General features: G+C 41.6%; 1 protein-coding gene across 1 annotated transcript in view; it reads right to left on the minus strand.

The window, feature by feature from the left end:
* Positions 1-27,127, minus strand: part of SORCS1 (sortilin related VPS10 domain containing receptor 1) — a 682,844-nt gene that overhangs the window by 38,366 nt on the left and 617,351 nt on the right. Inside the window, exons 19-22 of the mRNA XM_007941533.2 lie at positions 21,248-21,434; positions 12,431-12,564; positions 10,090-10,213; positions 4,468-4,580 (exon numbers count right to left, since the gene is read on the minus strand). Of these exons, the coding sequence (XP_007939724.1) occupies positions 4,468-4,580; positions 10,090-10,213; positions 12,431-12,564; positions 21,248-21,434 (558 nt within the window). The remainder of the gene's footprint in view (positions 1-4,467; positions 4,581-10,089; positions 10,214-12,430; positions 12,565-21,247; positions 21,435-27,127) is intronic.

Raw genomic sequence — 27,127 nt, forward strand, 5'->3', positions numbered from 1 at the left:
AACCAGAAGGCTGGTGGTTCAAATTCACCAGCCACTCCTCAAAATGGATAGTGAACAATCTACTTTGGTAGAGATACTTCCTTGGAAACCCAAGGAGGGGTCACTATGAGTCAGAACCAACTCAACAGCAGTGAGTTTGTTTTTTTGCCTCCACTATCCATTATGGTAGCCATGCTCATCTTGTCTTTGGCAATTAAATGCTGTGAATTTGTCCCTACCACCATGAGGTCCAATTCAACCCATGGCAGATAGGTGTTTTACTTAATTCAGTTACAGGTCTGTGAGTCTAAACTAATAAATCTACTCTAATCTGTTAATTTCCCTAAATCTTTGGATATCTTCTATAGTATACCAAGGCAGGACTGGTACTTCAGTTTGGTTCAGTGTAGGCCATCCTGAGACTTAGGTCTAGAAGCAAAAATGGGTTATGGGGATGGATTGAGAGAACATTCAGCAATGTCTTGTGAGACGTCTGTTTCAAGCGATACCCCAGGTAATATCTCAGAAAAAGACTCCTCAGGCACAGCTGGGTTAATCTCATCAGAAGTAGAAAAAGGGTGGTTCTGTTGGCAGGGGTGATTCAATGGAATCTAGGGGCTCAATTTCTGCAGCTGCCGGACTGTCTACCATCTGTCCCCTTCTCAAGTTTCAGGATCCCATATCCTCCCAATAAATGCCCTTACTTTAACTCTAGAAATAATTCAAGGCTTGGAATTCAATTGGTGCAGTAATTCAGCCACTCTTATGATAAGACTCTGGGATTGTTTTTTGGCAATATCAGCTCTGTTACTACAAGAACTAAGGCTTTCTTTCAGGGTACAAGTGGCAACTTTCAGATCTTTTGTGTGGCACTTGAACTGCGAAGCCCTGAGTTCATCTCTTTCTTTTACCAATTAATCTAGCGAAAGTAGGATCAACCAACTATACTTCTCACTCTGACAAAATTTTAGAAAAGTATCAAACATATGATTACCCAGAGCCTTGCTTCTCACCAATACTTATTTTGCTGGTGGCGATATTTTGGGGAGCTCTGGTAGCATAGTGCCTAAGGCACTTAACTGTTAATCAGAAGGCTGGTGGTTCAAACCCACCAGCCACTCCTCGGAAGGAAGGTTGGGTAATCCTTCTTCTGTAGTGATACCTCCTTGGAAACCCAAGGAGGTGTTGCTGTGAGTTTGGGCTGACTCAACGACACATAACAACAACAACAATATTGCTACCTCACACCATGGATTAGCAGCACCATCTTTACTGCTAGAGGCAGAATCATCAGTGCCTTTAAGACTAGTTACGCTTGACAACAAATTTAGAAAACTCATGATTTTGTTTCTCTAGAACTACTCTCAGTACCAAATGTCTTAAGATGAGTTCTCTAGGGAAGCAAATTATGTACATTGCAAAAAAAAAAAAAAAAAAAAAAAATACACACACACACACACAGAGAAAGAGAGGGATTATTTATCTCAAGGAAATTGCTCACACAGTTGTAGAGGCTGTCAAGTCCTAAGTCTGTATGTTAGGTGTCAGGCTGGAGGGTGACCCAAGAAGCTACAGGACCTGACAAATCCAAGATTAGCAAGTACAACAGCAGGCTGATGGCTCACAGATTATGGAGGCTGATGAATCCCAAGAACTGGAGGTCAGATGATGATGAGTCAGGCGCAGGATCCAGAGCAAGCCAGTGAGCTTTGCCAGAATGTCCATATATATACTGCAGGCCATGCCCTGGAGGAATCTCCCCTTACAACTGATTGGCTGATTATATTACATCACATCATGGAAGATAATTACATCATTACATAACTGCATCACTATATAATTGACAAACCACTGGGAATCATGGTTCAGCCAAGTTAACATAAAATCTTAACCAACACAACATTCAGTTTAAGATTTCACTGTGAAATGTCAATACAAAAGCTGCTTTGAGGATGAAAAGGCAACCAATTTTGTACCAAATACTTTTTCATAATGGTAGAAAGAAAACTAGAAATATGCTGACTCCAAGTTGTATCTCTTGTAGCATTTATGTAGGAGCTCTTGACAATATGGTACTTCAGGACTCAAGGAAATCTCAGTGCATTGAAATTCAAAAGTAATTACTGATCTCAAAGTCAGGAGGGGAGGCTGGGAAACAAGGGCTGGGTCAGCTGCCTCTTGGGATTTGGTAATCAAGGAGCATTGATAAATTAAAGGCATTATAACCTCACCACTACCACTTACCACCATGCTGTTATGAGGGGTGATGAGCCAATTTGTTTATTCTACACTTAGCTGGTTTTGCTATGTACAGCCTAGAAATATTGATGAGCAGTAATTTCTACCCTACTGGACATCTGGCGAAAAGGTGAAGACGCATAGCACCTGATCCCTGGATAATAAGTGTAAAGAAAAATCAGCCTGGAAATCTCATCATTGCTGAGTTAGTACCTGGTTGATAAATGGCCTGGGAGATTTGGACTGCCACCAAGGAGATCTACAGGGATGTGGGTCTCCAGAATACTGCAAACTGAAGGAGGTTTGCAGGGGGTACACTGAAGGGTCTAAGTTGTCTTTCTTAGACAGTGGAGGAGAGAAACAAGCTATCACATACAGAACATACAGCTCATTTCAGTTGGACCTGTATTCTAGCAGCTGTGCCCCCTGGTGGTCAGAATGTTGAGCCACCAATCATGTCAAGGATGCTGAGAGAGCATGAAGACAGTGAGATGTCAGTTACCTAGAGACACATGAAAATACCCCTTCTCTGCCCCAATATTACCCCCAATATTTTCCTATTACTCCATGTGACATGGAAAAATATGGCCATAGAATGGATTGATTTGGAAACCGTAGAATCAAGAATCAAACCTAGATTGTCTGAGGTCAGAGTCTCAATTTTAACTGATGCTGGGCACCAAGCCCAATGTTTTTGTGCACAGATTCCTCACCTGTGAAATGGGAATAATCATAGTATCAGCTTCATAATATTATTTTGGTGATTAAATGTGTTAAAGTTTCAAAACACTGAGCAGAATGCCTAGAACACTGTAAGTGCCAAATCCGTGCCAACAAAGGTGATCACAAGTAATGAAGATGGAACAGGTCGGCTCTTGGACAAGAGGCTGGATTGGAAACTTATTTTCTGAGTGGGGGTTATCTGAATGCCTTTAGCCCCTCATCTCTTGGTGTCATGTGGGATCACATACTGGGTGCAAAGAAAGGAGAGAATGCATTAAAACCTCTACATTGAATTTCCCTCTGGGCTAAAAAAAGAGAAAAAATCCAACTCTGGAGAAACACAGCTCATCCATGATTTTTTAAGGTTTGTGCAATAAATACAAGAAACCTCATGGGTGGCTCTCCTATTCCTTATCGTGCCCATGAAAGTGGAGTTTAGAGGTGTGTGTGTTAGGAGATTTGCCTGGAAGAATGCTTTCTCAAATTGTCAGTGACATTTTCTGAGAGGTATAAACCATTCCTTTCCCAGAAATTTTAGGAGGCTGTGTTGCACATATGAAAACCCAGACATTGGGCTCAGACTCAATATGTGTAGATTCTCCACCTATCAGCTGTGAGATTTGGGCAAGTTCCTCAGGTTCTCTAAACCCTCAGATGACTCCTCTGTAAAATGAGGATGATCATACCTTGCCCTTGCAGATGCTGTCGGAGAGAGATGCCCTTAAAAGGAGTGGGACATAGAAATGCCCTGAGTTCTCTCTATGGTGCTTGCAGTTTGTGGAGCTGGAACCCAGGGCTGCTCTAACTTTGTTGTTGTTGTTGTTAGGTGCTTTCAAGTTGGCCCCGACTCATAGCAACTCCTCCTTGGGTTTCCAAGGCGGTATCACTACGGAAGTAGATTGCCCAACCTTCCTTCCGAGGAGTGGCTGGTGGGTTTGAACTGCCAGTCTTCTGGTTAGCAGTCAAATGCTTAGGCACTATGCCACTAGAACTCAGTCCTAAATACCCTTATAGGCTTTGTCTCCTTCATTATTATGTGTAATAACTGACTTTATACTTACTAATGACCTGATGGTGGGCTTTCCTATTTAACTGTCTTAAATGTCTATATTCTTCTCCTTACTCTCCAAGCAGAATAAGCTTTACAGGAGACAAGGACTGGTATCAGTACCTAAAGCACTTGACTGCTAACCAGAAGGCTGGAGGTTCAAACCCACCAGCCACTCCTTGGAAGAAGTTGGGGTGATCTATTTCTGTAGTGATACTGCCTTGGAAACCCAAGGAGGGGTCGCTGTGAGTTGGGTCCGACTCGATGGCACATAACCACCACCACCACCATACTCACTATAGAGCCTATGATTTGGCTGCATGTGTGGGGCTCATTAATGAAGACAGCAGACCAATTAACCAAACTTCTGTGGGCTTCAGCTCTTTCTTGCAACTTCTTTGCATGAGGGACCCTCCCCAAGAAGCTCCGTGAGGACAGAGGGAAACATGCCAGCAGGAGAAGGAACTGATTGCACTCACTTCCACCAGGGATTTTCTGATGACTCGGCTGATGTCCCGCCTCCACTCAGGGATGTCTGGGTTGTAGTCGTCTAGGTTTGGAGAAAAGGACAGGCGAAGGGACCGGAATTCCTCTGGGGATACAACAGCAAGGGGATTACCATGAGTGCAACAGTTTTTCCAAAAACTCTATCAGGACTCACTCCCAAGGACCCGCTCTCAGCCCAACAGTAGAAAGACTTACATGTAGAACTCTCAACACAGGGCAATGCACCCACCTACTCTATGGAGATACATCCTTTGGTGCAGTTGGCCATGGGGCACCAGAGGGGCAACATTTACATGGAGGAAAAGCTGGACAGACAGGAATGCATGACTAAGAAGGGTATGTGGGCGAGAGGGAGGTCACTGGGAAGGGTGACAAGGAGAGTGGGTTAGGGTTGGGGATGGTAATTGGGGAGGAAAACCAAATGTACATGAACTGTTGAATGTAAAACAAATTCTGCTCTGTAAATTTGCACCAAAGCACAATTAAAAAACAAAACAAAACAAAAAAACCTTATGGAGCAGTTCTACTATATAACAAATGGGATCACCATAAATCAGGGGTTGACTTGACAGTGAGAAATCGTGGAATCCAGATTTCAAGATTCCAAAGAAGTTAAGGTGGCCCACCCAAGATACTGAGATAGTCTCACCTTGGCCATTGCACTCTTTTGAAACAATTATCTATGTGCAGTTTCAAAAGAAAACCCAAAGGTCAGAATAGAACCATGTTTTAGGGTAAATAAATCCTTCCTGATTACAAACTGTTTTATTAGTTCTGTTCTGGCCCTTTTTCTAAACAAATGATAAGATGGAATATAGGAATCTTTGGACATTCCTTCTTCTTTGGAGCACTTTTGACTCCCTAGGCAAAATGTCACCCCAATTTGAAAATTGTATCTTAAATAAACTTCCATCAATACATATTAAACAAACAAACAAACAACTCTATCAGGCTTTTCATGCTATGCAAAACCGTAAAGAAGGATTCCTCTCATTAGCAGTCTCTGGAAAGACTTTCAGAGTACAAATCCACTATGTTGCCCTTGTCATCGCACTAACTCCTTGCTTTCTAGATCAGAACCCTCAGCCTTACTAGGCATTCCAGGCTCTGGGCCAGCATCTACCTTTGCAGCCTCAGCCTTGTTCTTAGTTCTTGACTCTAAGTAATCCAGACCGCCCTGAGGTGGCAGAGAAGTTCCTTGTTTCCCTGGAATGTGCCTGCCTTAAAATCCCTGCTGATTCAGTCACTGGCTGGGAACAGCCCTTGGAAGACACAGCCTTGGCACTAGATTGGTAAGGGCCTCAGAGCACAGTACCTTGGTGAAGCACATTCTCGGTAGCTGGAGGTCTAACATTGTTGTTGTTGTTGTTGTTATTTGCCATCGAGTTGGCCCTGACTCATAGCAACCCCTCCTTGGGTTTCCGAGGCAGTATCATTACAGAAGTAGGAATGCCCAACCTTCCTTCCGGAGGTCTAACATTAGTTGCTGGGAAGTGGATTCTCATCATGGCCCACGTGTCAGAACAGATCTGTGCTCCAGAGAGTATCGAAAGGCTGATTTTTCAGAAGTAGATCACCAGACTTTTCTTCCAAGGTGGCACTGGATAGACTCAAGCCTCCAACTTTTTGGTTAGCAGCTGAGGCATGAACCACTCGCACTACCCAGGGACTTCACTGGAGGTCTGCAAGGTGCATTCTCCTGGCCTCCACACCCCCCGTCCCAGCACAGTGTTTGGCACATGATATTCCCTGATCACTTCACTTCCCTAAAGCCTGCTAGTGGCTCCTCAGCATTTAGAATAAAATCTAGACTCTTAGCACTGCCTTCACAGACCCACAGAACCTGGTGGCGACTGCCTTGCCTTTCTCATGTCCTCCCAGGCTTCCCTGGGCTCTCTCTGCTCCAGGACCCTCCCTTCTCCACGCCCTTTAATAGCGTCATTCTCCCTGCTATCTCAGATCATAGGATGTGGAGCTTCTTCTCATCACTCAGAGGGGCATTTCCAATCACTAACCTCAGGGAGCCTTTCTTCCACCCACCCCAGGCAACTTTCATCAGATGACCCTATTGGTTTCTTCACACTTATCTCTATTTTTAATTATTTTATTTCTGCATGTACCTGGAATATAACAGATTGTAGATCTGTGAGGGCAGAGATGCTGTGTTCCTGGCACTTGGGACAGTACATAGCACATAGTAGGCATTCAATGAGTCTTTGATATTTTTAATGAATGCATGTTTTTTAAATAAATACATGCACAAATTGCACTGGAGACACTCTGAAATTTATGGATTTACTTATTCAACAAACATGTATTTTTTTTTCTTTAAAAACCCACAGTGGAAAGCATGTCCTTGTGTTTCAGAAGGGGCTAAGTGGCATCGGTGATGTCTATTATACATTCTGGAAGCTTGACAGCACACTTGTGCATTCCCTAACAATGCTAGAGTGTTATCAAATGCATGCTCTGACGATTCTTACATTTAAAACATGTGCGTTTGAGGCAGTTACCCTATTCCAAAGACGTATTTTTCAAAGCTTGACTATTTTATGAGTCACTGGCCACCTATGTGAATATCACTGCCTCAGCTCTGATGGAGAATAATGAAATGCATGTTAATTAGTAGTGTGGTAAACAGCAGCACCGTGGAGCCAATCACAGAGCCCTGACTTTTCACTTCGAAGATATGTTCATAGTGTCATTATCATATACCCCACACTTCTGACCAAACAGCTAAGATGCCATCTACAAATAAGGGAAGATGTTTGCCTTGGTAAAAGGGCACAAATGAGAAAAATGATGCTGCTCTCTCCATAATTACCTAACATGCTAAACGCAAGATAGGGAGTGACAGCGTCAGAGAATTGTTGTACTTGTTTACTCCACGAATAGGGAATGCATGTGGGATATGGAAAGGGTAAACACCAATAATATAGGATTTTTTTAATGGCACTTGCTTACAGAGATAATTCTGTAACTTACATATATATATATATTTTTTTTTTAATATTTGTAAGCAAACCTGTGCCCTGAAGCAAATTAGGGAAGAACAATGCAAAGTAAATTTTCTTTCCTGTAGTCATCTGTGGCTTTGGGTAGACAACCCTCTCTCGGCCAACTTCCCACGTACGACATCTCTTCATTCACACCTGTCCTTAATGCTTCCTAATCACATACATGGAGTCCCTGAGTGTTTAAATGGTTAACACACTCAATGCTAAACAAAAGTTTAGTGGCTTAAGTCCACCCAGAGGCTCCCTGAAAGAAAGGCTGGGTGGTCTACTTCCAGAATCTCAGCTTTACAAACTCTGTGGAGTACAGTCCACTCTGACTCTGCCATGACCTGGGCTGACTCAACGGCAACTAGTTTGATATTTGATCACATACACGGAACTCTGAACAACTCATCTGGGAAGACAAACTAAAGATGGTTAATGGTTGAGAAATTTTGCTGGAGTGTGTATGTGGGGAGTTGCTTCCTTCCTCAAGCTATTTAATGAAGGGAAAGGTGATAGCCTGTTTGAGGAAGGGTGATCCACCCTTTGAAAAGCCCTCTAAAGAGACTGTATGATGTGGAAAGTGATTGGGACCATCCCCTCTGGATCTAAAATTCTTAAGCTCTGTTTGTTTAATAGCCATACTTTGTATTTCTCATCTGTAAAACAGGGATGATTATAGACTATTTCTCATACATCTGTTTAGAGGATTTAATAAAGAGATCATGTATGTCAAGTGCTTAGAAAAGGGCTGGATCAATGTTAATTACTACCACCCTCCCACTCCCACTATTATTATTAGATCTGTCACTACACAGCAGAATGGTTTTAAACTTGTAATTTCTTATTTTGACCATAGTCTCTTTTCTGTAAAATGATAGGGCTAGGACAGATAAGGCCAAAGATCTTCCAGGTTTAAGATTCTCTCTGAAATTCTAATAAGGAGTTTGCCAATATGATTACTGAAGTGGACATCTATGGGGCTAATGGGTCAATGCCCACTAACACTGCCAGTGAGGCCCATGAGAGGAGGGAAGGAGAACACCAGAGAGAAAAGAACTGAGATCCAATTAAGCAGGGAACTTTTAGGGCACGGGCTCTGGCTAGATGGGTTGGGTGGAAGCCTAGCTTCACAACTTACTAGCTGAGGGAACATCTTTACTTACTTCTATGAATTATGGGGGTAAAATGATAGTATTTATCATATACCTTATACAGCAGTGGCTGGAGGACTGAAAACATTCCTAGTGCATAAAAAGGAGATAGAGAAGGAGAGAGCAACAGAAGCTCTCCCCATTGCACACAATCGCTGATTGGGCTAATGGCCAGCAGGCCTCCTCCCTGAAGGGCCCTTGTTAGGAAAACCATAGCCTTATTTACCTACACTCACTATTTGTGGCCAATAAAGCCTTTACAGGAGGCTAAAGGAAAGATTATGAAATCTAATATGTAGCCACGTAAGGAATTGTGTGTGTCCCTGAGGTCTTTTGACTCTGACATGTCCAAATTGTCTCACCAACCATTTTCTGAATTTGAAGGTCAAGTTGGCAAGATGAGAAATGAAAAGCAGGATGGACTTCCCCATAGAAAAGTATAGTCCTAAAGCATTCCATCAGGATCAATGCACTCTGGAACTGAGGCAATTAATATCATTTGGACAACAAGCCAGTTTGTCTGTCTGTCTTTACTTCTCTTTCACTCTCTCTCTCCACAGTATTTACTTTCCCTGTAATTCACTTTTAAATTCTTTTCTGATTTTTAAATTTTAATCTTTTACAATGTATATGTGGTATTTCTGTGTTAATGATAAAAGTTAATGATAAAAGTTCACAATTTTTATGTACTTGGTACATATCCATCTGAATATTTTTCTATGCATAAAAATATTATCAAAACAAGATCAATCTGAATAAACTGTTTTCTATTCTCCCATTTTCCCGTCAGTGATTACTAGCTTTTTATTTCAATTAATTTTCATTCCATTTAATACTCTGACCATATTCAGATTTCCCCAATTGACGACAAAATGATCTGTATAGCCGTTTGCTCAAACCAATATCCAAACCTGTCCATTACTTTTAATTTAGCAGTTTGATTTTTTCAAATAATATTCACTTTCAGGAGAGATTTTTAGTGTATTTAGACATCTGTATGTTCCTCTTAAGAATCAAGAATTTCAAAATTGTATTAGAAAAAATCTTCAACATTAACTGTCTGCTATCATAACAGATTTTAGCTGTTCAGATACTACTACTACTACTACTCCAAATGGAGTTAGTTAGCTTTATACTTAATGGAACCCTCTCTATGCTACCAAGGTGAGTGAGCAAAAACTTGTTCTCTGTGCACCACAGCCAACTAAAGGAATCAAAATAATAAATACCTTCAGGGTCTATGTCCACAGCAGACAAACTTTTTGCTGATGGAACACATCTTCATTAAAGGAGAAGACCACACTTTACCCAGTTCTTTCTCAACCATGGTCCACTATTTCCTAGGTAAAAGCTATAGGCTGGATAGCTTCCAGGACCCTGGTCCTCAGCAACCTCATTGGAGCACAAAGGCACTGACGAATCAGCAAGGAGTGGTACTCACCATACACCGCAATGGTCTTCGTGTCCTGCAGGATGGCATTCCCAGCAGAGACCTGCACTGTGATGGTGTTCATCCCTTCAGAGAGAAACTTAACTGATATGCTTCCCTCCAAGGTGATCAGGGGCTAAAACAAACACGGCACAGATGGAAGGAAAGGTTGTTTAGTTACAGATGAGACAGCAGCAACTCTGAGCCCCCACAAGCTGTTATCGCAGCAGGGGCTCTTCCTGGTATACTCCAGCGGAAGTGACTCCATCCATGCTTCCCTCATCTCAAGTCCAGTCCAGAAAGGAAGCCACTGGAGCAATGTACCCGAGGAATACTGCACATTCCCTGTGAATTTGACACCTCTCTTGTGGTGACTCAGTGATCAGGAGATGGATAAGATTGATAGATCTTGTTAACTGCTGGAATCTATGTCTCCCTTTATGGATATCTTACACGTATCACAAAGATCTCTAAATCCAAGGAGATGCTAAGGTAAGACCAGAACAGGGCACTCATATTAATCCATATTTAAGTAGCCATCACTGAAAATCTATAAACTGCCCGTTGTTCACCTCTGAAGTGTACTATTTATATAAAATGACAATGGAACACAGCAACCATGGAGACCAAAACTACATGAGTTAGATAGCAGTGACCTTGTGTGCCTTGACTTCCTCTGAAAAGCTCGTATCAGCAGTTTCCTAGAGATAGCTGCTATGGAAACAAGTACTAATTGGACAGTGGTTTAGAGACTCAAAAAAAAAAAAAAAAAAGACTTGGAGTCATGTCTGTAATATAATCGGACACCAGGGTCCTAGAGGAAAAGATTATTAGCCTACTGACCTCCCTTGACTCACACCACCAAACATTTCTTTCTGGTCTTTTCTTAATTAATTGTAAAATCAAAATTCATTTAACTGCCTGTATAGTGGAGGGAAGACCAGCGCTCAGCATAAGAAGTCTATTCATTATAGTCCAGCCGAGAACTGGGTTTTCTTTTTAAAAAGAAAAATAAAAAATAAGTAAATAAATGAAAAGAAACACAGAAGAAACTTGTTTAGTACTTCCACCATCCAGCACTAGTTATCTGGTAATCACACACATTCCTCCTTTTCCACTGTGAGTGGAGGACCCATTTGGGGCCAAATTTACTTGTGTAATTTAAGAAGAAAGTTTTTTAAAAGGGCTCCTTTTTCACTTAGTTATAGTAGCAGCAGAATTGAGAGATTCCTTCCACTGTCAGTCTGGTAGCGGGTCTAGATTCAGTAGACTTGGGTCTGTGCAAAATTATGTCTCCAGGTAGAACCAAAATTCAGCCCTGGGGTAGGGAAGACTTCTATTAAAATAAGATGCATTGCATTCAAAGAGCAAAGTCACCAAGTGAAAGCAACTCTACTGGAAGAAGACCAAACTTTCCCATCTGACCTACAGCAGTTCATGCCTTCGCCCTTCAGGTTGGGATACGTTTGGGCCTAATATCACTGCCTAACATATGTGTGCAAGCATTTTAATTTCTGAGAGAGGAGTGAGCTCAAAACTGAAACAGTGGGTTCAGCCTGGTGTGATGGGAAGAATAGTTAATGGAAGTGTCAGAAGGCCTGAAAGTCGGCCTCTGTACGAAGCAGCTGAATGAGATTGGAGAGAGCCACCTCATTTGCCTCATTCTCACTTTTGTCATCTGCACAAGGAAGGTCTTAGAACAAATAAGGCTACACATTTCTACAAGCTTTACAATTGCTGCTGACTTTTGATGAATTTTGGGAAAACATAAAGGGTACAATTGGCCTAAAGAAATGGTCATGTCTGATTTATCATGAAACCACTGGGGGCGGGGTATACTGGAAATATGTTTATTTTGCCCCTCCAGCATCCTTTGCTCTATTTTTCTTTTTTTGGAACCACTTCTCACATTCTTTCTGTCCATGTGGCTCCAAGGAAGCTGACTCCAAACTCTCCCTTTCTGTCTGGCCTATAAGACTCATTTCTAAGATTTCTGTTAGAACTTTTAGAGAGCTGCTTTCTTTGCTGAGCTGTGAAAGTTGGGCTGCTAAGGGCCAAGGCAACAATATCAACAAAATGTCTAAACTGAGAAGAATGCTAACACAAATAGAGGATGGTAGAGATAAGATGGAAAGGGTGAAGAGAAATAAAGAGACAGAAAAAGACAGAGAGAGAGAGAGCTTAAGCTTGGACAAACTGATGAAGCAATTTGAGTCTTGAGTTCCTGCTGTCCCTGAGGCTAGAACTACCCCTAGACTCTCTTGAGGTACATGAGCCAACGCATGCTCTTCTTGGATTAATCAAGGTTGAGTTAAGCTTTTGTCACTAGACCACACACAGAAGGCCAACCCACCTCCGTGTTGTTTCCTTTCCACCACACATAAGTGAGGGTTCCCACTTGGCTGGGCCATAGCACTGCAGTTGCGTTGACCTCTTTGTTCTTTGTGGTGACAAAAGGAAGAGACAGGTGCACGTGCTCCAGGGGACCTGAGGCACAAGAGAAAGAGGGGCCATAGAGAAGGAAGGGCTTGCTCTGCTTTCCTGCTCTGTGCTGGAGAGAACATATATTCACCCTTGAAGTCTCCAAAACACTGCCGCTGTATCCTTGCTCAAGTGCTCTCCCTACTTTGGAGAAAAGAATAAATAGGGTAGAACTGCATCTTGACATTTACCATTAAGAAATCTTAACTACCAGTCTGAAACTTGAGTTATTCAAATGGAAAAGTTAAAAAATTTACATCTAAGGTATGAGGTCTTTGACTGAACAGGCATACAACTAGGTTTTTCAGGGAGACTCAAAATCTTTCTAAGAGATTATTCCTTGGTAAATCAGCATGGTGGGAACCTCATAGAATCCTTGTTCGAAGAGAAAATAAATCCTCAAACCATTCTACACATAATTCTTCTTTAGTATTTATTGGGTTTTGAATAAAACCCAATGTGAGTATATGTAGATTTGTGTGCAAGTTTGTTTTTACATATAAGTGTGTGTAAAGCCAGCTAATTAGGTAAGCAAGAAACAAACTCTGGTGTCGAGCTAAGCTTGTCCTGGACAAAGCTAGTCACGAGTGGGTGAGAGAGCTATGGTTATGATGTTTGCAGGACGTGCTCAACTGAAAGGATGCTTCTAACTATGGAGGTTCATACAAACCTTAAACTTTAACCGGATGGACAAGCTCCACAATGACATAAATGCTACGTTTATAGCATTTATATAAATATGAAATATGAATAACCATTAAAAAGTTTGAAGCCTCTGTCCACGTCTTAACAAATTTTTGATCCAAATGTATAGCTGTCACTATTATAATTAAACAATTGTTGATGTTGTTATGTGCCATCGAGTTGGACCCAACTCACAGTGACCCCTCCTTGGGTTTCCCAGGCTATAGTATCACTACGGAAGTAGATTGCCCAACTTTCCTTCCAAGGAGTGGCTGGTGGGTTTGAACTGCCAGCCTTCTGGTTAGCAGCCAAGTGCCTTAGGCACTAGGCTACCAGAGCTCCTAATTGATGAGAATCTTAATTTTGAATAAGTAATTAACATATCATGGCTTTCTAGAAAAATCACTTTCACAGTGATGTGGAGGACGGATCACAGTGGCAAAAGATTAGAACTACAAGGGCCTTTACTAGGACATCATATTGTTCTCTGAGGCTCTGTTTCCAGTCAATTTCAGCTGTATATGAGGTGAACACCATGCAAATCTATCAACACCATGTTCCAGAAGTTAGAGAAGACTGCTTCCTCAGGCCTTTCCATCTTGCAATTAATACTGCCTCTTTTTTCTGATTATCCTTTAAATATGGTTCCCAGGGACCTGTCTTTAGCTTTTTTTCCCCCTCTATCTACTCTTCTCCGGGCCAATATCATCACACGTGAACATCAACTATAGCATGACGTCAAAGACTTCTGATTCACCTTTGTGGCTCCGGACTCAACTGGTGGGATTGGATCCTTGACTCTCCTCACTCCATATTCTCTGTATCTCAGTGAATCACACCAATACTCATCCAGGGGCCCAATCCAGAATTAGAAAGTCAATGAGAGTCTGATGTGGTTCAAAAATCTCTCTCAATTAGAGCTATTTCGTGCCCTCCCCAATCCAGAACCCTTGCTCCTTTACTTTCACATCTGGACCCTTACAACTCTCTCACAAATGTCCTGCCTCAAACCTTCTGAAACTATAATCCATTGTCCACATCACTTGTGAAAGTGATTTTCCCAGAAAGCCAAGATATGTTACTTACTAATTCAATTAAGATTCCCAGTATTCTTTTGTAATAATGACAGCTAACACATATGGATCTAAAATTTGTAAGGCACAGATAGAGGCTTCAAATTTTTTAATGGTTACTTATATCTCATATTTATCTTTATATAAAAATACATCTAGTTCCTGGACTGTAGCTCATGGCAAATGAACAAATGCTGCAAAGTCCTGCTTCTGGGTCTGCTCAGGCTGCTCTCTCTTTAGAGAAGAGGCCTGGTGATCAGCACGCAGAACAGAATTGATTTTCTGGCTTGTAAGCCATATGTTAGGAAGCAGTTGCTTATGTTGAACGGTTTCATAAAATAATAAGGCTAATAAGGGTAACATGAACTGAGTGACAGCGATATGCTACGTATTCTGCAAGGATTCTATTTTTTTTTTCTTTTTTCTCATAACAATTTTATGAAGCTGGTACTACTACCATTTCTATTTAGGGATGAAAAAAGATGACAAACCCAAGGTCACACAGCCAAGAAACATCAATTCCAGGTCTGAACCCAAGCCGTTGGATTCCAGAGCCCCTGTTCTACCCAGCACATGTCCGATAAGACTTTTTCCCTCTCATTCTAACAAAAGATCTCTCAAGAGTCACCACTTATTGATTACTTAAGTATGGCCCAGGCATTGGGGAAAGCATCTAACACTGTTCTAATGTATTACAGGGCTCTCACTGTTCCCACAGGAAACGTTTTGCCGCCACCCCCTCCCCCAGGCCATGCCTTGCCCTGTGACTTGACTTACACACTTTTCTTACATGCACACCTACCAGTCTTCAAGTCTCACTTCTAGGGCCCCCTCCTCTGAGATGTTCTCCTGGACTCCCTAACTTGAGTCAAGTGAGTAAGTGAACATCCAAGAACCAGACAAGGTCTGTGAGAAACACCGTTGTTGTTGTTGTTTGCCATCGAGTCAAAGCCGACTCATAGCAACCCCTTCCTGGGTTTCCGAGGAGGTATCATTATGGAAGTAGATTGCCCAACCTTCCTTCCAAGGAGTGGCTGGTGGATTTGAACCATCAGCCTTCTCATTAGAAACACTACCTCTATTCCAAAGGGGCTGATTTTCATTTGTCTCTCCCACAAACGAGGATTTCCTTTTTTTTTTTTTTTAAGTCAGAACATCAAAGTAAGGACAATGACTATGCATTTGATAACTTTACAAAAATTGACTCATGTTAGTGAAATATGGCTACTCAATCAACTCATTGTTTTCTTAGTGCTACTATCTATGTGCCAGGCATCGTACAGTCAGTGGAAAGACCTGGAGGATGACTTGTGCTCACCGTGTTTGAGGACATCAAGACAGCCAGAACGGCTGCAATAGAGAGATGCAGGTAAAGAGTGGGAGCAAATGAGATCTAAGAGGAAGCCAGTACCCAAAGCAGGTCAGCCTTATAGCATATGTGTGTTTGCATGAGTTCATTCTTGCATGTGTATATAGTATTTTTTTAAAAAAACCTATTGCCATTGAGTTGTGATTCATGGCAACTCCATGTACTTCAGAGTAGAAGTGTGCTCAGTGGCTATAATCTTATGGAAATAAATAAGGAGCCAAGTATCCTCCCATAACACCACTGAGTGATTCAAATCACCAACCTTTCAGTTAGTGGCTGAACGCAAACACCCAGGGTCCTTGTATGTGCGTTAGACTTGCGTGTGTGTGTGTGTGTGTGTGTGTGTGAAATTTATTTTTGATATTTCCACAAACTCTTGTATTCATTCATTTTTATAGGTTTGATACAACTGACTCCTGCTGCTCAAAGCCTAACTTTTAAGCATCTCTGCTGTGCACAGAGGGTGCCGTCTGTCCTAACAGAGCTGGTTGGATGCACTGAGGAAGCTGTACAGGCTGGCAGATGCTGCACTCATACAGGTGCCTGTGGTGCACAAAACAGACAGTAGGTGGCACTGCCTCACTTCATATGAATCTTCCTGTGGTGGTGAAATGCGGAATTATTTGTGTGAATTGGGTTTCCCTCTGTCTTCCCCTTTAGGCCTCCTCTGATGGAGAAAATAGCTGACTTTTGTAAGACTAAATATTGTGTGCGTGTCTGTGTCTGCACTGCTCACCGTGGTCTTCCTCTAGCATTTAAGTTCTGGAGTCCTCCTCTGACTGCCCAAATTAAATACTGTATATGTATCATGTCACTCTTTGTCTACAATGCTCATAAAAAGCCACTAGGATATGTGCCTAGGTGGGTTTGAACCACCAGCCTTCTGGTTAGCAGTCAAAGATGAGATCCTTAAACAGGGTCATAGTAATCTGTTCAAAGCAGATGAGGGGACCCACTTAGAGGAATTTGAATGCAGCAGGTGTGGAATGGGGTCCAGGACATTGCATTTGCATTGTGTAATTCTGGGGCAGGTGGCTTATTAATCACAACTGAAAAAACCTGGATGGATTTTGGTAATCAATACAATGATATGTGAGTAACTGCAAAACTATGTGGATTCCAAGCTGATCGCTTTACCCTAAAACAAAAGACAAGAAAACCTCTGCAAATGGATGTTTATCACCAATTGTGTGCAGCTGCATTCAACTGCATACTCTGAGAAGAGGGTTTTGGGAGGGGCAGTGATATCCACGTCATCTTCTTTCTCTTCTTATTCTGCAAGTTTGCACAGGCTTAAGCGGTTTTTATCCCTGCAAGGCTGGCTGAGACAGGGCAGCTTTTGGAGCAGAAAGCCGCATGCCCTCTAAATCGTCAGTCCCATCAGGCTGAAGGCAGCACTGGCTGCACCACGTGTCTCATTAGTGTGCAAACCAGCAGTGCACAGTCAATACTCTCCCCAAGGAATTCCCAGCTGTCAGGCTACAACACATAGCTGGTGCGAGTTGCTGGCCCTTCCTGGAAACATTACAGCAGGTATACTGTCTCCATTTACTTCTGATGACCTTTGCAAACCCATGTGAAAGAACTGGATTTGGAGCCAAATGACCTTTGTGCACTGGGGAGTGGAGGGAGTGTGTAAAGCGTGGGCTGTGGACTTTCTGAGAGAGCTCAGGGAAGGGGGTCACTGCGTGGGGCAGAGGACCAGAGGGTAGCATTGGGAAGCTGAGCTAACAGTTGCTGCTAATTTTGTCTAGCTTAGGATGCACTGAGTCCAAATGCATCTGCTACTTTGAGATATTGGGCAAATCCAGCTTTCCCAGTTGACAGTTGCCTGATGGGATCTCTGAGAACAAGATGAGCCTGCCTCATTTACAGAGGTGAAAATCTAGGCTCCAAGAGATGGAGTGATTGAGTGAGGGGTTAGGGCCCGCTTCTGGACCTAACCAGATCACCCAACTAATCCAGAGCTTGCTTTTTGCTTTCTTTCTTTTTTTTTTTTTTGTACAAAGCCATTTTTCCTTCTCTTATATCCTGACTTTTTGTACCAGAAGTTACTCCTGACAGCTCTGAGGTTTAAGGTGGATGGAAGTGTGATTCTATTTGTCTTCTTCTAACTCACACTGAGTATAAAATGGTGGCAAAGTCATAGCACTTCTCTTACTTTTGTTTTCTCCATCTGAAAGAAAAGGCTGATTAAAGAAAGGGCTATTATGGTAGAGAGGTTTGTTGCTGTTGTTGTTATATGCCCTTGAGTCAATCCCAACTCATAGTGACTCCTCCTTGGGTTTCCGAGGCAGTATCACTATGGAAGTAGATTGCCCAACCTTCCTTCTGAGGAGTGGCTGGTGGGTTTGAACTGCCAGCCTTCTGGTTAGCAGTCAAGTGCCTTAGGCACTGTGCTACCGATGAGCAGATAATTTCATGTACACAGTAAAGAACAATAGTCCTTTAGAAGAAAGGGGCTAAAAAACAGAACCTGCTGAAGCTGCTTCTTACAAATTGAAGTTTGGATGTATGTGAGTTAATAAACAGCTTAAAACATAATCTTGCTTTACTATTAAAAGAAAAAAAAAAAAAAACACCACCTCACTGCCATCGAGTCAAGTCCGACTCATAGAAACTTCCTCTGGGTTTCCAAGGTGGTAAATCTTTATGGAAGTAGATTGCCCAGTCTTCCCTCTATGAAGTGGCTCATGGGTTTGAACCACCAACCTTTTGGGGAGCAGTCAAATCAATGCCTTAGGCACTGTGCCACCAGAGCTCCTTTAATTTACTACAGTTAGTACAAAAAAGTTAAATTTTGTTCCCAAGGCCAGGCTAGAAAGGGACCCCATTATATGAGACCTGCTTATCCAACCACTCAACCCAAGATGAGTCTACAAAATTAAAATTAGAACACAAAAGTTACAAGTATAGAAATTCTAAATCATCTTCCACTGTGGTTAAGGTTAAGGTCAAATCATTTACCCACTCAACTATTCTAATGTAATTAAAACACTGAAGTCAACAAAGCCGAAGCATCTCTTTTCTTTTAGAAGTCGTGGCTTCAGTAGCCCTTAGCTCTGAGCACAGGCAAACCCTGCATTGCTTTCCTTCTCAGGATTTAGTAAACCTGGGAGGAGTCTGGGGAGATGGAACCCCTCAAGTGATATGATTACATTTAGGGGTGAAAAAAACTTCACAGAACAACTAGAAAGAAAAATACAGAGGACTCAATGAGAGGCCCTGAGAAATGTTACTGAATTTGGAATCTGTATTTACACATGATTGGAGTATGGCAGCTGTTTAATGACCTTGAGTGATGGAACACTATTACTGTAACTCTTAGGGAAGGTCATTCTCTAAAAATCCTCTTATAGAGAAAGGTAGGGGGAAGGAAAGGGGCAGCCATTCTCAGCAAACATTTCATCTTTTATGTTGGAAATAATTATTATAATTAATAATTAAAACTTACAATGTACTTAAAAAAACTTAAGTTTTTTCCTATAATATTAATACTTTCACTCCCCTGAACACAGATATACAGGGTGGTATTATGTCTTCAAAGGAGTTCTGGTGGTGTAGTGGTTAAGGCATTTGGTTGCCAACCAAAAGACTGGTGGTTCAAATCTACCAACTACTCTGTGGAAGAAAGATGAGACAGTCTGCTTCCCTAAAGATTTATAGCTTTGGAAACCCAACAGGGATGAGTCAGATTTGTCTCAATGGCAGCGAGTTGTGGTTTTTTTTTTTTTTTGTATTATGTCTTCATAGCAATTCTGCAAGACAGAGCAGAACTGCCTCATAGGGTTTCCAAGGCTGTAAATCTTTATGAAGGCAAATTGCCTTGTCTGTCTCCTGTGGAGTTGCTGGTACGTTTGAACCACCAACCTTTTGGTTAGCAGCCCAATGCTTAACCACTGCACCGTCATGGCTCTTTATGAGGTCACTATTAGTTGGAATAAATTTTATGAATATGACTTTTATTATGTCTTAGTAAAAGACAACTCCAGAAAGTCTGTGTAGGATGGACTTAGGGGTTATAGTTAACTATAAAAGGGCTTATGAAAAGTGTCTTGAACCTATGTTGTTAAATAGCAAATTCATGGCTTCTAACCTAAATATTCATGTCCATTTGCAATTATCAGCAATAACACAAATGGGGAGTAGGGCTGATGAAGATTTAATTGCTCCAACCCCAAGCCAGATGCGGCACTGACTAACTCTAGTCAGTCACCAAAAGCTGGAATTCCTCAGACAGGTAGACCTGACTCTGAAACATGGCCGTGCAGTGCGTATGGCTGTACCTCCAAATGAGCTGTGTGAGCTCTCTGCACCACAGTTCTGTGTAAAGTAGAGTTTCCAGTGGTAACTACTTCACAGGGTTGGTTAAAGGACTGAGATCTTATTTAGCCAGGAACAGAGTAATAGCTTCATGAACTTTAGCTGAGAAGGGGGAGCTGGCACACCGGGAACCATGTGTGATCTTATTTACATCTGATGGGGGTTAGTGTTTCTTTGAAGCAGCACCTCTGTCATGAGTGTCACAGGAGATACAAGATCAAGAATTACTGACATAGCGGCAATCCTCAGCAATCAGTATCTTGGGGACCCCTAAGGAATCTCGTCCTCCCACTGTCACCAGAGCATTTTTTTTTTTTTTAAAGAAAAAGAGTTTAGCTGTTGCTTTGTCTGCTCAGTTTGTCCAGATGAGCAAAGTACAGTGAAAGACATGGCACAATGTCTGGTTTTAATTCTTTGGACCTAGACTTTGAAATTAACTTGAACAAGACCATTCATACAAAAGAACTGCTTTCATTTTAAAGTAACCTATTTCTCTAGAAATCAAAATACCTCCTATGACTGTTTTGGGGACACCCACACACCTAACATAAGAGGCATTTATGGCACAAATTTTCATCAAACATCATTATCTCATCATTGTTGTTGTTACAACAACAATGATGAGATAATGATGTCACAACTCTGGATTTCCTAATGGGAAAAAGTTAAAGCATTTCTTGGAAATGTTTCTCATGCTACCTCCCTCCCCAATACCACACCATCTATAAGCTAGAAGCACAGGAAACACATTTAAACAAATAAAAAAGAAAAGCACAAATCTAAAAAAATTAGTAATAGTGAGGAATAACATGGGAAGATAAAAATAACTAGATGGAGGAAAAATTAATTTACTTATGTTAATTCTGAATGTATTACATGGAGCTGGAACTATGGATCATTTTCAACTATTTCTGACCTTTTTTAAAAAAAAAATAAAGAGAAACTTAACAAAACAGTTCTGAACCTTCTTCAGACTCAGACAGCAGACCCATCTTATAACTTGGAAGCTCCTGAAGGAGGCATAGTTAATGTAACAAAAACAATCTGAAGCAAGTAAGAGACTAAAATCATTCAAATTCCCTTCAATGCCTTTTCTTCTGACTTTCTTCCTACTTTTTCTCTTTTTCTCATATTCTCCTTTTGTTTACAATGAGTTCCTTCTAGACATGAAATTCAGGTTCAATTTTAAAAGGACACGATATTTACGATATGTCATAAACCAACAACAGTAATAACATACAAGTTACATGTAAGTACAGGACGGCGTTGTCAGACCCCAGACTGTTGTCCACCTGCACGGTCACTCGGAAAATGCCCACATTCTGATAGACATGTTTGATGCCATCTTCCATGGAGCTGAGGTTGACGTAAGACACTGCAATGCCATCACCAAAGTCCACTTGGATAAGTGTCCTCTGCACGTCGCCCTGAAAAACACAGCCCGACATCAGAGAGGAGGAAGGGAACACCAGAGGGTTAAGAAGGTGGGCCTTGTTCTGGTCCCAGGAGCAGGACACCAGCAGCCCCGGCAGCTTGATCCAGCTGGAAGCATCGGTCTGTTACACAGAATCCCTGTGACATCCTGTGGCAGCCAGGAGTCTGCTAAGACGGATGCTCTCCAAACTGAAGGGCACTGACTTCCAAAAGTTTCAAGGTTCTGAAAATTAACAGTGTTTGATTATCAGTTGCAATCTAATGTTCAGTTCTTCTGAGGGCTTTGACAATATGTGTATAATAATAGCCATACCAATAAAAGGTATATGTACACAGCTTTTAAAATGTAACCTACCTGAAATGATCAAGGACTGTTTCCAAGATGTTGGACTATATCCAAAATCTTCAGGGCCTCTGAGTCTACATTTATTTTTGTTTTTTTCTTCCTTAACCATGATGGATGAAGGATGGAGACACCTCAACTTATATCTGACATGACTTTGAATTCAGCCCTATTATTATTCAAAGTAATGATGGTTAATTATTTGTTCTTTCTGCATTTGTTATGTACCAAAATGTTATCAAACACCTTATCTTTTATTCTTTTCAGTATCTTAGTCAGGAAAGAAGAACAAGTAATGTTTTCCATTTTACAGATGAGGAAGGCTTAAATGTGTTATCAAGGTTGACACTGCAAGTTACAGGCATTCCTGATATTGTAACCCCATTTCTCTGGGCTTTCCACTCACTTATTTTAGGTGGAACTCAATGCTCTGGGCCAAGATGCAAAAGCTCCCCCAGTGCACCATTAAGAAACGGGTGACTTTACACGAGCCTTTACACTTCTCTTGGTCTCTCTTGGTCTCAGTTATGTAATCTATGAAATGGACAGAAGAGTATCTTAGTGTCGTAATTCCATGGGTTGTGATAAAAGAAATCTAAGTGATTGTTAATCTATAAAATGCACACTAACATAAATAACTCCAAAATGCATCTGTAAAAGACCTATAATTCTCCTTGCAAAGCTAGATTGGAATCATACGATTCTAAATTTTTCCACGGATAGACAAAAACCATAACTAAACCCCTGCAGTTGAGTGGATTCCGACTCATAGCAACCTTGTGTGTTAGAGTGGAACTGCTCCTACGGTTTTCATGGCTGTAATCCTTACAGAAACAGACTGCTGGGCCCTTCTTCCATGGTACTACTAGGTAGGTTTGAACCGCCAACCTTTAGGTTAATAGTCGAGTACAAAACCAGGAAACTTTAATGTTGACTTTGTAAAGATCCAGAACTAGAATAATAAAGATTCTCAAGGAACAAATGGCTTAGACTCAATTCACAAAAAACAGATGCCCTCATACAAGGCCTCTATTCTGGGGGTAGGAGTGGAGAGGGACCTTTGAACTAGAAATGTATTTTCAATTAAGTAAGGTTCATATGGTATATTTTTTGAAAAGGCCAAGTTTAAAATGGTGACATTTAAAAGATTAATTCACAGGAGAAGGAAATGCTGTTCAAATCGTATGAATATATGTGACCTGCTCCTCTAATCTATGCTCAGCCAAGCATTATCCATGGGGCACAGGCAACCCACTCATGGTAAGTACATGGGCAAAATTCTCCATTAGTGGAAACAGAAAGTCCATTCAAACTACAGACTACATGTCTGCAAGCTCAGGCAGTGTGTAATTTCTTGAATTCCCCTTCCACTCGTACATATAAACGTTAATCATCCTTGCTGACCTGTCCTTCATTTAGACAACCAAAGTGGACTGACCAATTTTCTCATTTTGTTTTCAATCCATTTCTACTCCCAGGTTTCCTGGCTTTTAAAGAGAGATATTGCTAAGCCAGCTGTACAGGTGGGCATGGGGGAAGAGCCCACTTCTTAATCTACTCACAGATCATTTAACAGTGCCAGCTGGTGAAAGCGAAGTATCAGGGGGTAGCTGGGACTTCCGAGTTAAGCATGGAATAAAACAAGCAATATGGCTTCAACTACAGAGAGAGAAGGAGGGTTCGAGGAAGGGCTGCAAGGAGGGAGGAAGGCAAAGAGGGAGAAAGAAAGCAGTGGGAACAGAGTTGGCATCAGGTAAGCAGGAGCCATCAGTTACATGGGGACAGGAGGGAGATTAAACCTCTGAGAGAGATCAGCTACCTACATGACTGGGGAAAATACAGCTTTAGCCTCTATCAGTTGATTTGATTCTGCCTGCCTTTTCTGTCTGGCATTCATCAGTCTCCTTTTGTGGGCTTGGATTTAGACCTCCTATTGGTAATATGTGGACCACCTCCCAGGTTTTGTCTATCTGTACTTCTGCTGTCTGTCATGCTGACCAAAAACTTCAAATCCACTTCCATCAAGTGAATTCTGACTTATAGCAACCATATAGAACAGAATAAAACTGCCCCATAGGGTGTCCATGGCTGTAAAGCAGACTGTCACATCTTTCTCCCACAGAATGGAGTGGGTTCCAAGCACTGACATTTTGGTTAACAGCTTAGCACTTTAACCACTGTGTTACCAGGGCTCCATTCGGCCTGACAGAATTCCTGATAGAATTCTCCAGTCAGTACTCTATGTACCCCAGGTGAGTGGAGAAAGCAACACACTGTTTGCACTAGCACATCAATAAGGCTTCCATTACACAGACACACCATAACATCAACCGTATCTTGGCTAGATACCATGCTTTTGCCTTCAGGGAGTCTCAGGTGTGTGGTAAGTCTAATGTCTTTATAATGGCACCACTCTGGGATTGGTCTCTCTTTAGCCTCTGCCTCGCTTGGGCCTGCCAACTTAGGCACCAGGAACGTCAACCCATTTCAGAGAATAAAAAACAGAAAAGGAATAGAAAGCCTGAGACCCGGATAACAATTTGATGAGGAATACTGATGAAATAACCTTATTTGCTAGAAGTGAAGAGGATTTCAAGTATTTACTGATGAAAATCAAAGACTACAGCCTTCAGTATGGAATACACTGGAACATTAGAATACAAAAATCCTCACAACTGGACTAATAAGCAACATCACAATAAACAGAGAAAATATTAAAGTTGTCAAGGATTTCATTTTACTTGGATCCACCAGCAATGCCTAATGAAGCAGCAGTTAAGAAATCAAGCAACATATTGCACTGGGCCAGGCTTTGAGGACTAAGGTGTGCTTGACCCAAGCCATGGTATTTTCAATTGCCTCATATGCACGTGAAAGCTGGACAATGAATAAAGAAGACTGAAAAAAAAATTCACACCTTAAATTATGTTATTGCCAAAAATATTGAATATACCATGGATTGTCAGAAGAGCTAACAGATGTGTCTTAGAAGTAGAGCCAGAATGGTCCTAAGAAGTGAGGATCGGGAGACTTGGTCTCACATCCTTTGGACATATTCTCAGCAGGGACTAGTCTCTGGAGAAGGACAACATGCTTGGTAAAGTAGAGGATCAGCAAAAAAGAGGACGACTCTCAACAAGATGGATTGGCACAGTGGCTGCAATTATGGGTTCAAAACAGCAACACTTGTTAGGATGGTGCAGGACTGGGCAGTGTTTTCATCTACTGTACGTGGAGTCATTATGGGTCGATAGCAACTTGATGGCACATAAGAAAGCTTATCCTGCTTTAACTGGTTCTCTGGTCATTCATTCATTCCCCAACAAATTGACTGATATTTATGATGTCTACCCATGTCTTAGGCACTGACTATAAACACACTGGTGAGTAATTACTAACCAAACAAAAACAGATGTAGTTCCAGCTTTCATGAGCTTGCAGACTACTCATGAGGCATATGGGCTTTAATTATAAAACTACACAAATAAATAAGAATTTATGATAGTGGGTGGTATGAAGAGAGATGCAGTTTGCTATTCTTACAGAACAGGGAAAGCGAGAGACCTGGTCTCTGACCAGGAGCTTCGTGGAAGATTTCCCAGAGGAAGCTGTGACTGGATTTCCTCATCTTGCAGTTTGTTCTAACAGCAATTAGGTTGCTATTTAAGGGTTTTAAGCAAGTATGTGGAGGGCAGAGGAAAGATGGCATGATGATATATGTATATATATTTTTTAATTTAGTTTTTTTATTGTGATTTGGGTGAAAATTTACACTTTGTCTCATGACATTGACCACAATTTAGCAATGCAACATCTCCCCTCCCACTTCCTCCCGACAGTTACCTCTTCTCTGTGTCCAGGCATGATGATATTTTTAAAAAAAAAATCACAAAAATCATCACTCTGGCTACAAGATGGAGGATGACCTGAAGGAAGAAGAGGAATTAACCAGACAAAGGTGATAAGACAGTAGGGTGGAGATGGGAGTTCAGGCAGCAGAAACAGAGGTAACTGAATGTACAAATGTCCTGGAGCAGAGATGAGATGGTATAGTCCAGGACAGTAAAGGGTCCCAAACAGTGGTCATAGGAACATGCTATGAAATGAGGCTGGAGAGGAGGAAATCCTTTTGGGTCTTGTGGACCCAGTTCCCGATTTTGTGAGTTTGGTTGTGTGTGTGTGTGTGTGTGTGTGTGTAGGGCAGAGGAAAGATGGTATGATGACATTTTCTAAAAATATTACTCTGGCTACAATATGGAGGATGAATGGGAAGGGAAGCCAATCAGTGGGCCACCAGTGGAGATGGTGGTCGATTGGAACGTAAGTTGCATCAAGAACCTATATGAGCCTTCCTGTCAAAATTAACACCCATGGTTTACAGGTTTGGAAAGATCAAATCAGTGCATCTCAGTCTTTGATTTCAGCGTTTCCTAAAGACTTTTTTTTAAAAAATGCATAAACACCCACCTACTAGGCTTCTGGGGAGAGGGCGCAAAAGGTGCACAGCTGACACTGGACTGTGCCAAAGGTTGAGCGTCTCTGCTTCAAATTGCTGCATGTTAGTTTTTCTTGTGAGTGTATTCATCTGGACATGAATACAGTACAGACAAGCTAATGCTATTCTTATTGCATTTGGCTATGACAGTAAAGTTTCCCCAATATGTTTCAGGGTTCCAAAGACTAAAGCTGCATTAACAAAGCAGGGAATGGAAGTTCATTGTTAGTGGACTGGAACACAATCACAGACATGAGTTCCATGATGGATGCCGTCGAGATCAGCGAATTTCTGCAGAAAAATGAGCTGCTGGAAGATATGGGGGCATTTGTGCCAACCCACAAGGGTTGGAGTGGGCCTTGTTCATTGTAATATCCTCAGTATCTAATACAGTGCCTGCAGGTTATTTTTTAGTGTTCTTTTTCAATATTGTACAGTTCTAATGTGCTTGTCAAAATGCTTGTTGATATATTACCTCATTTCCTTGTTAGGACACCTGGGAGACAGGAAAGGTAGATGTTATCTCTACTTGATATACCAGGAGTACTAGGGCACACACACACAACACCAAACTCACTGCCACTGAGTAGATTCTGACTCATAGCGACCCTCTTTGCGTTTCTGAGGTGGTAAATCTTTATGGAAGTAGATTGACCAGTCATCCTTTCGTGGAGTAGGTGGTGGGTTTGAATTGCCAACCTTCTTGTTAGCAGTCAAATGCCTTAGGCATCATGCCACTAAAGCTCCTACTAGGGCACAGAAAGGTTAAATAACATGGCAGAAGTCATACATCTAGTTAGAGATTTACTAAAAAACATCAAACCCGCTACCACTGAGTCACTTCTGAC

The sequence above is a fragment of the Orycteropus afer genome, unplaced genomic scaffold (assembly GCF_000298275.1).
Source record: "Orycteropus afer afer isolate SDZICR_OR568_19922 unplaced genomic scaffold, OryAfe1.0 scaffold00082, whole genome shotgun sequence".
Classification (NCBI taxonomy): domain Eukaryota; kingdom Metazoa; phylum Chordata; class Mammalia; order Tubulidentata; family Orycteropodidae; genus Orycteropus; species Orycteropus afer.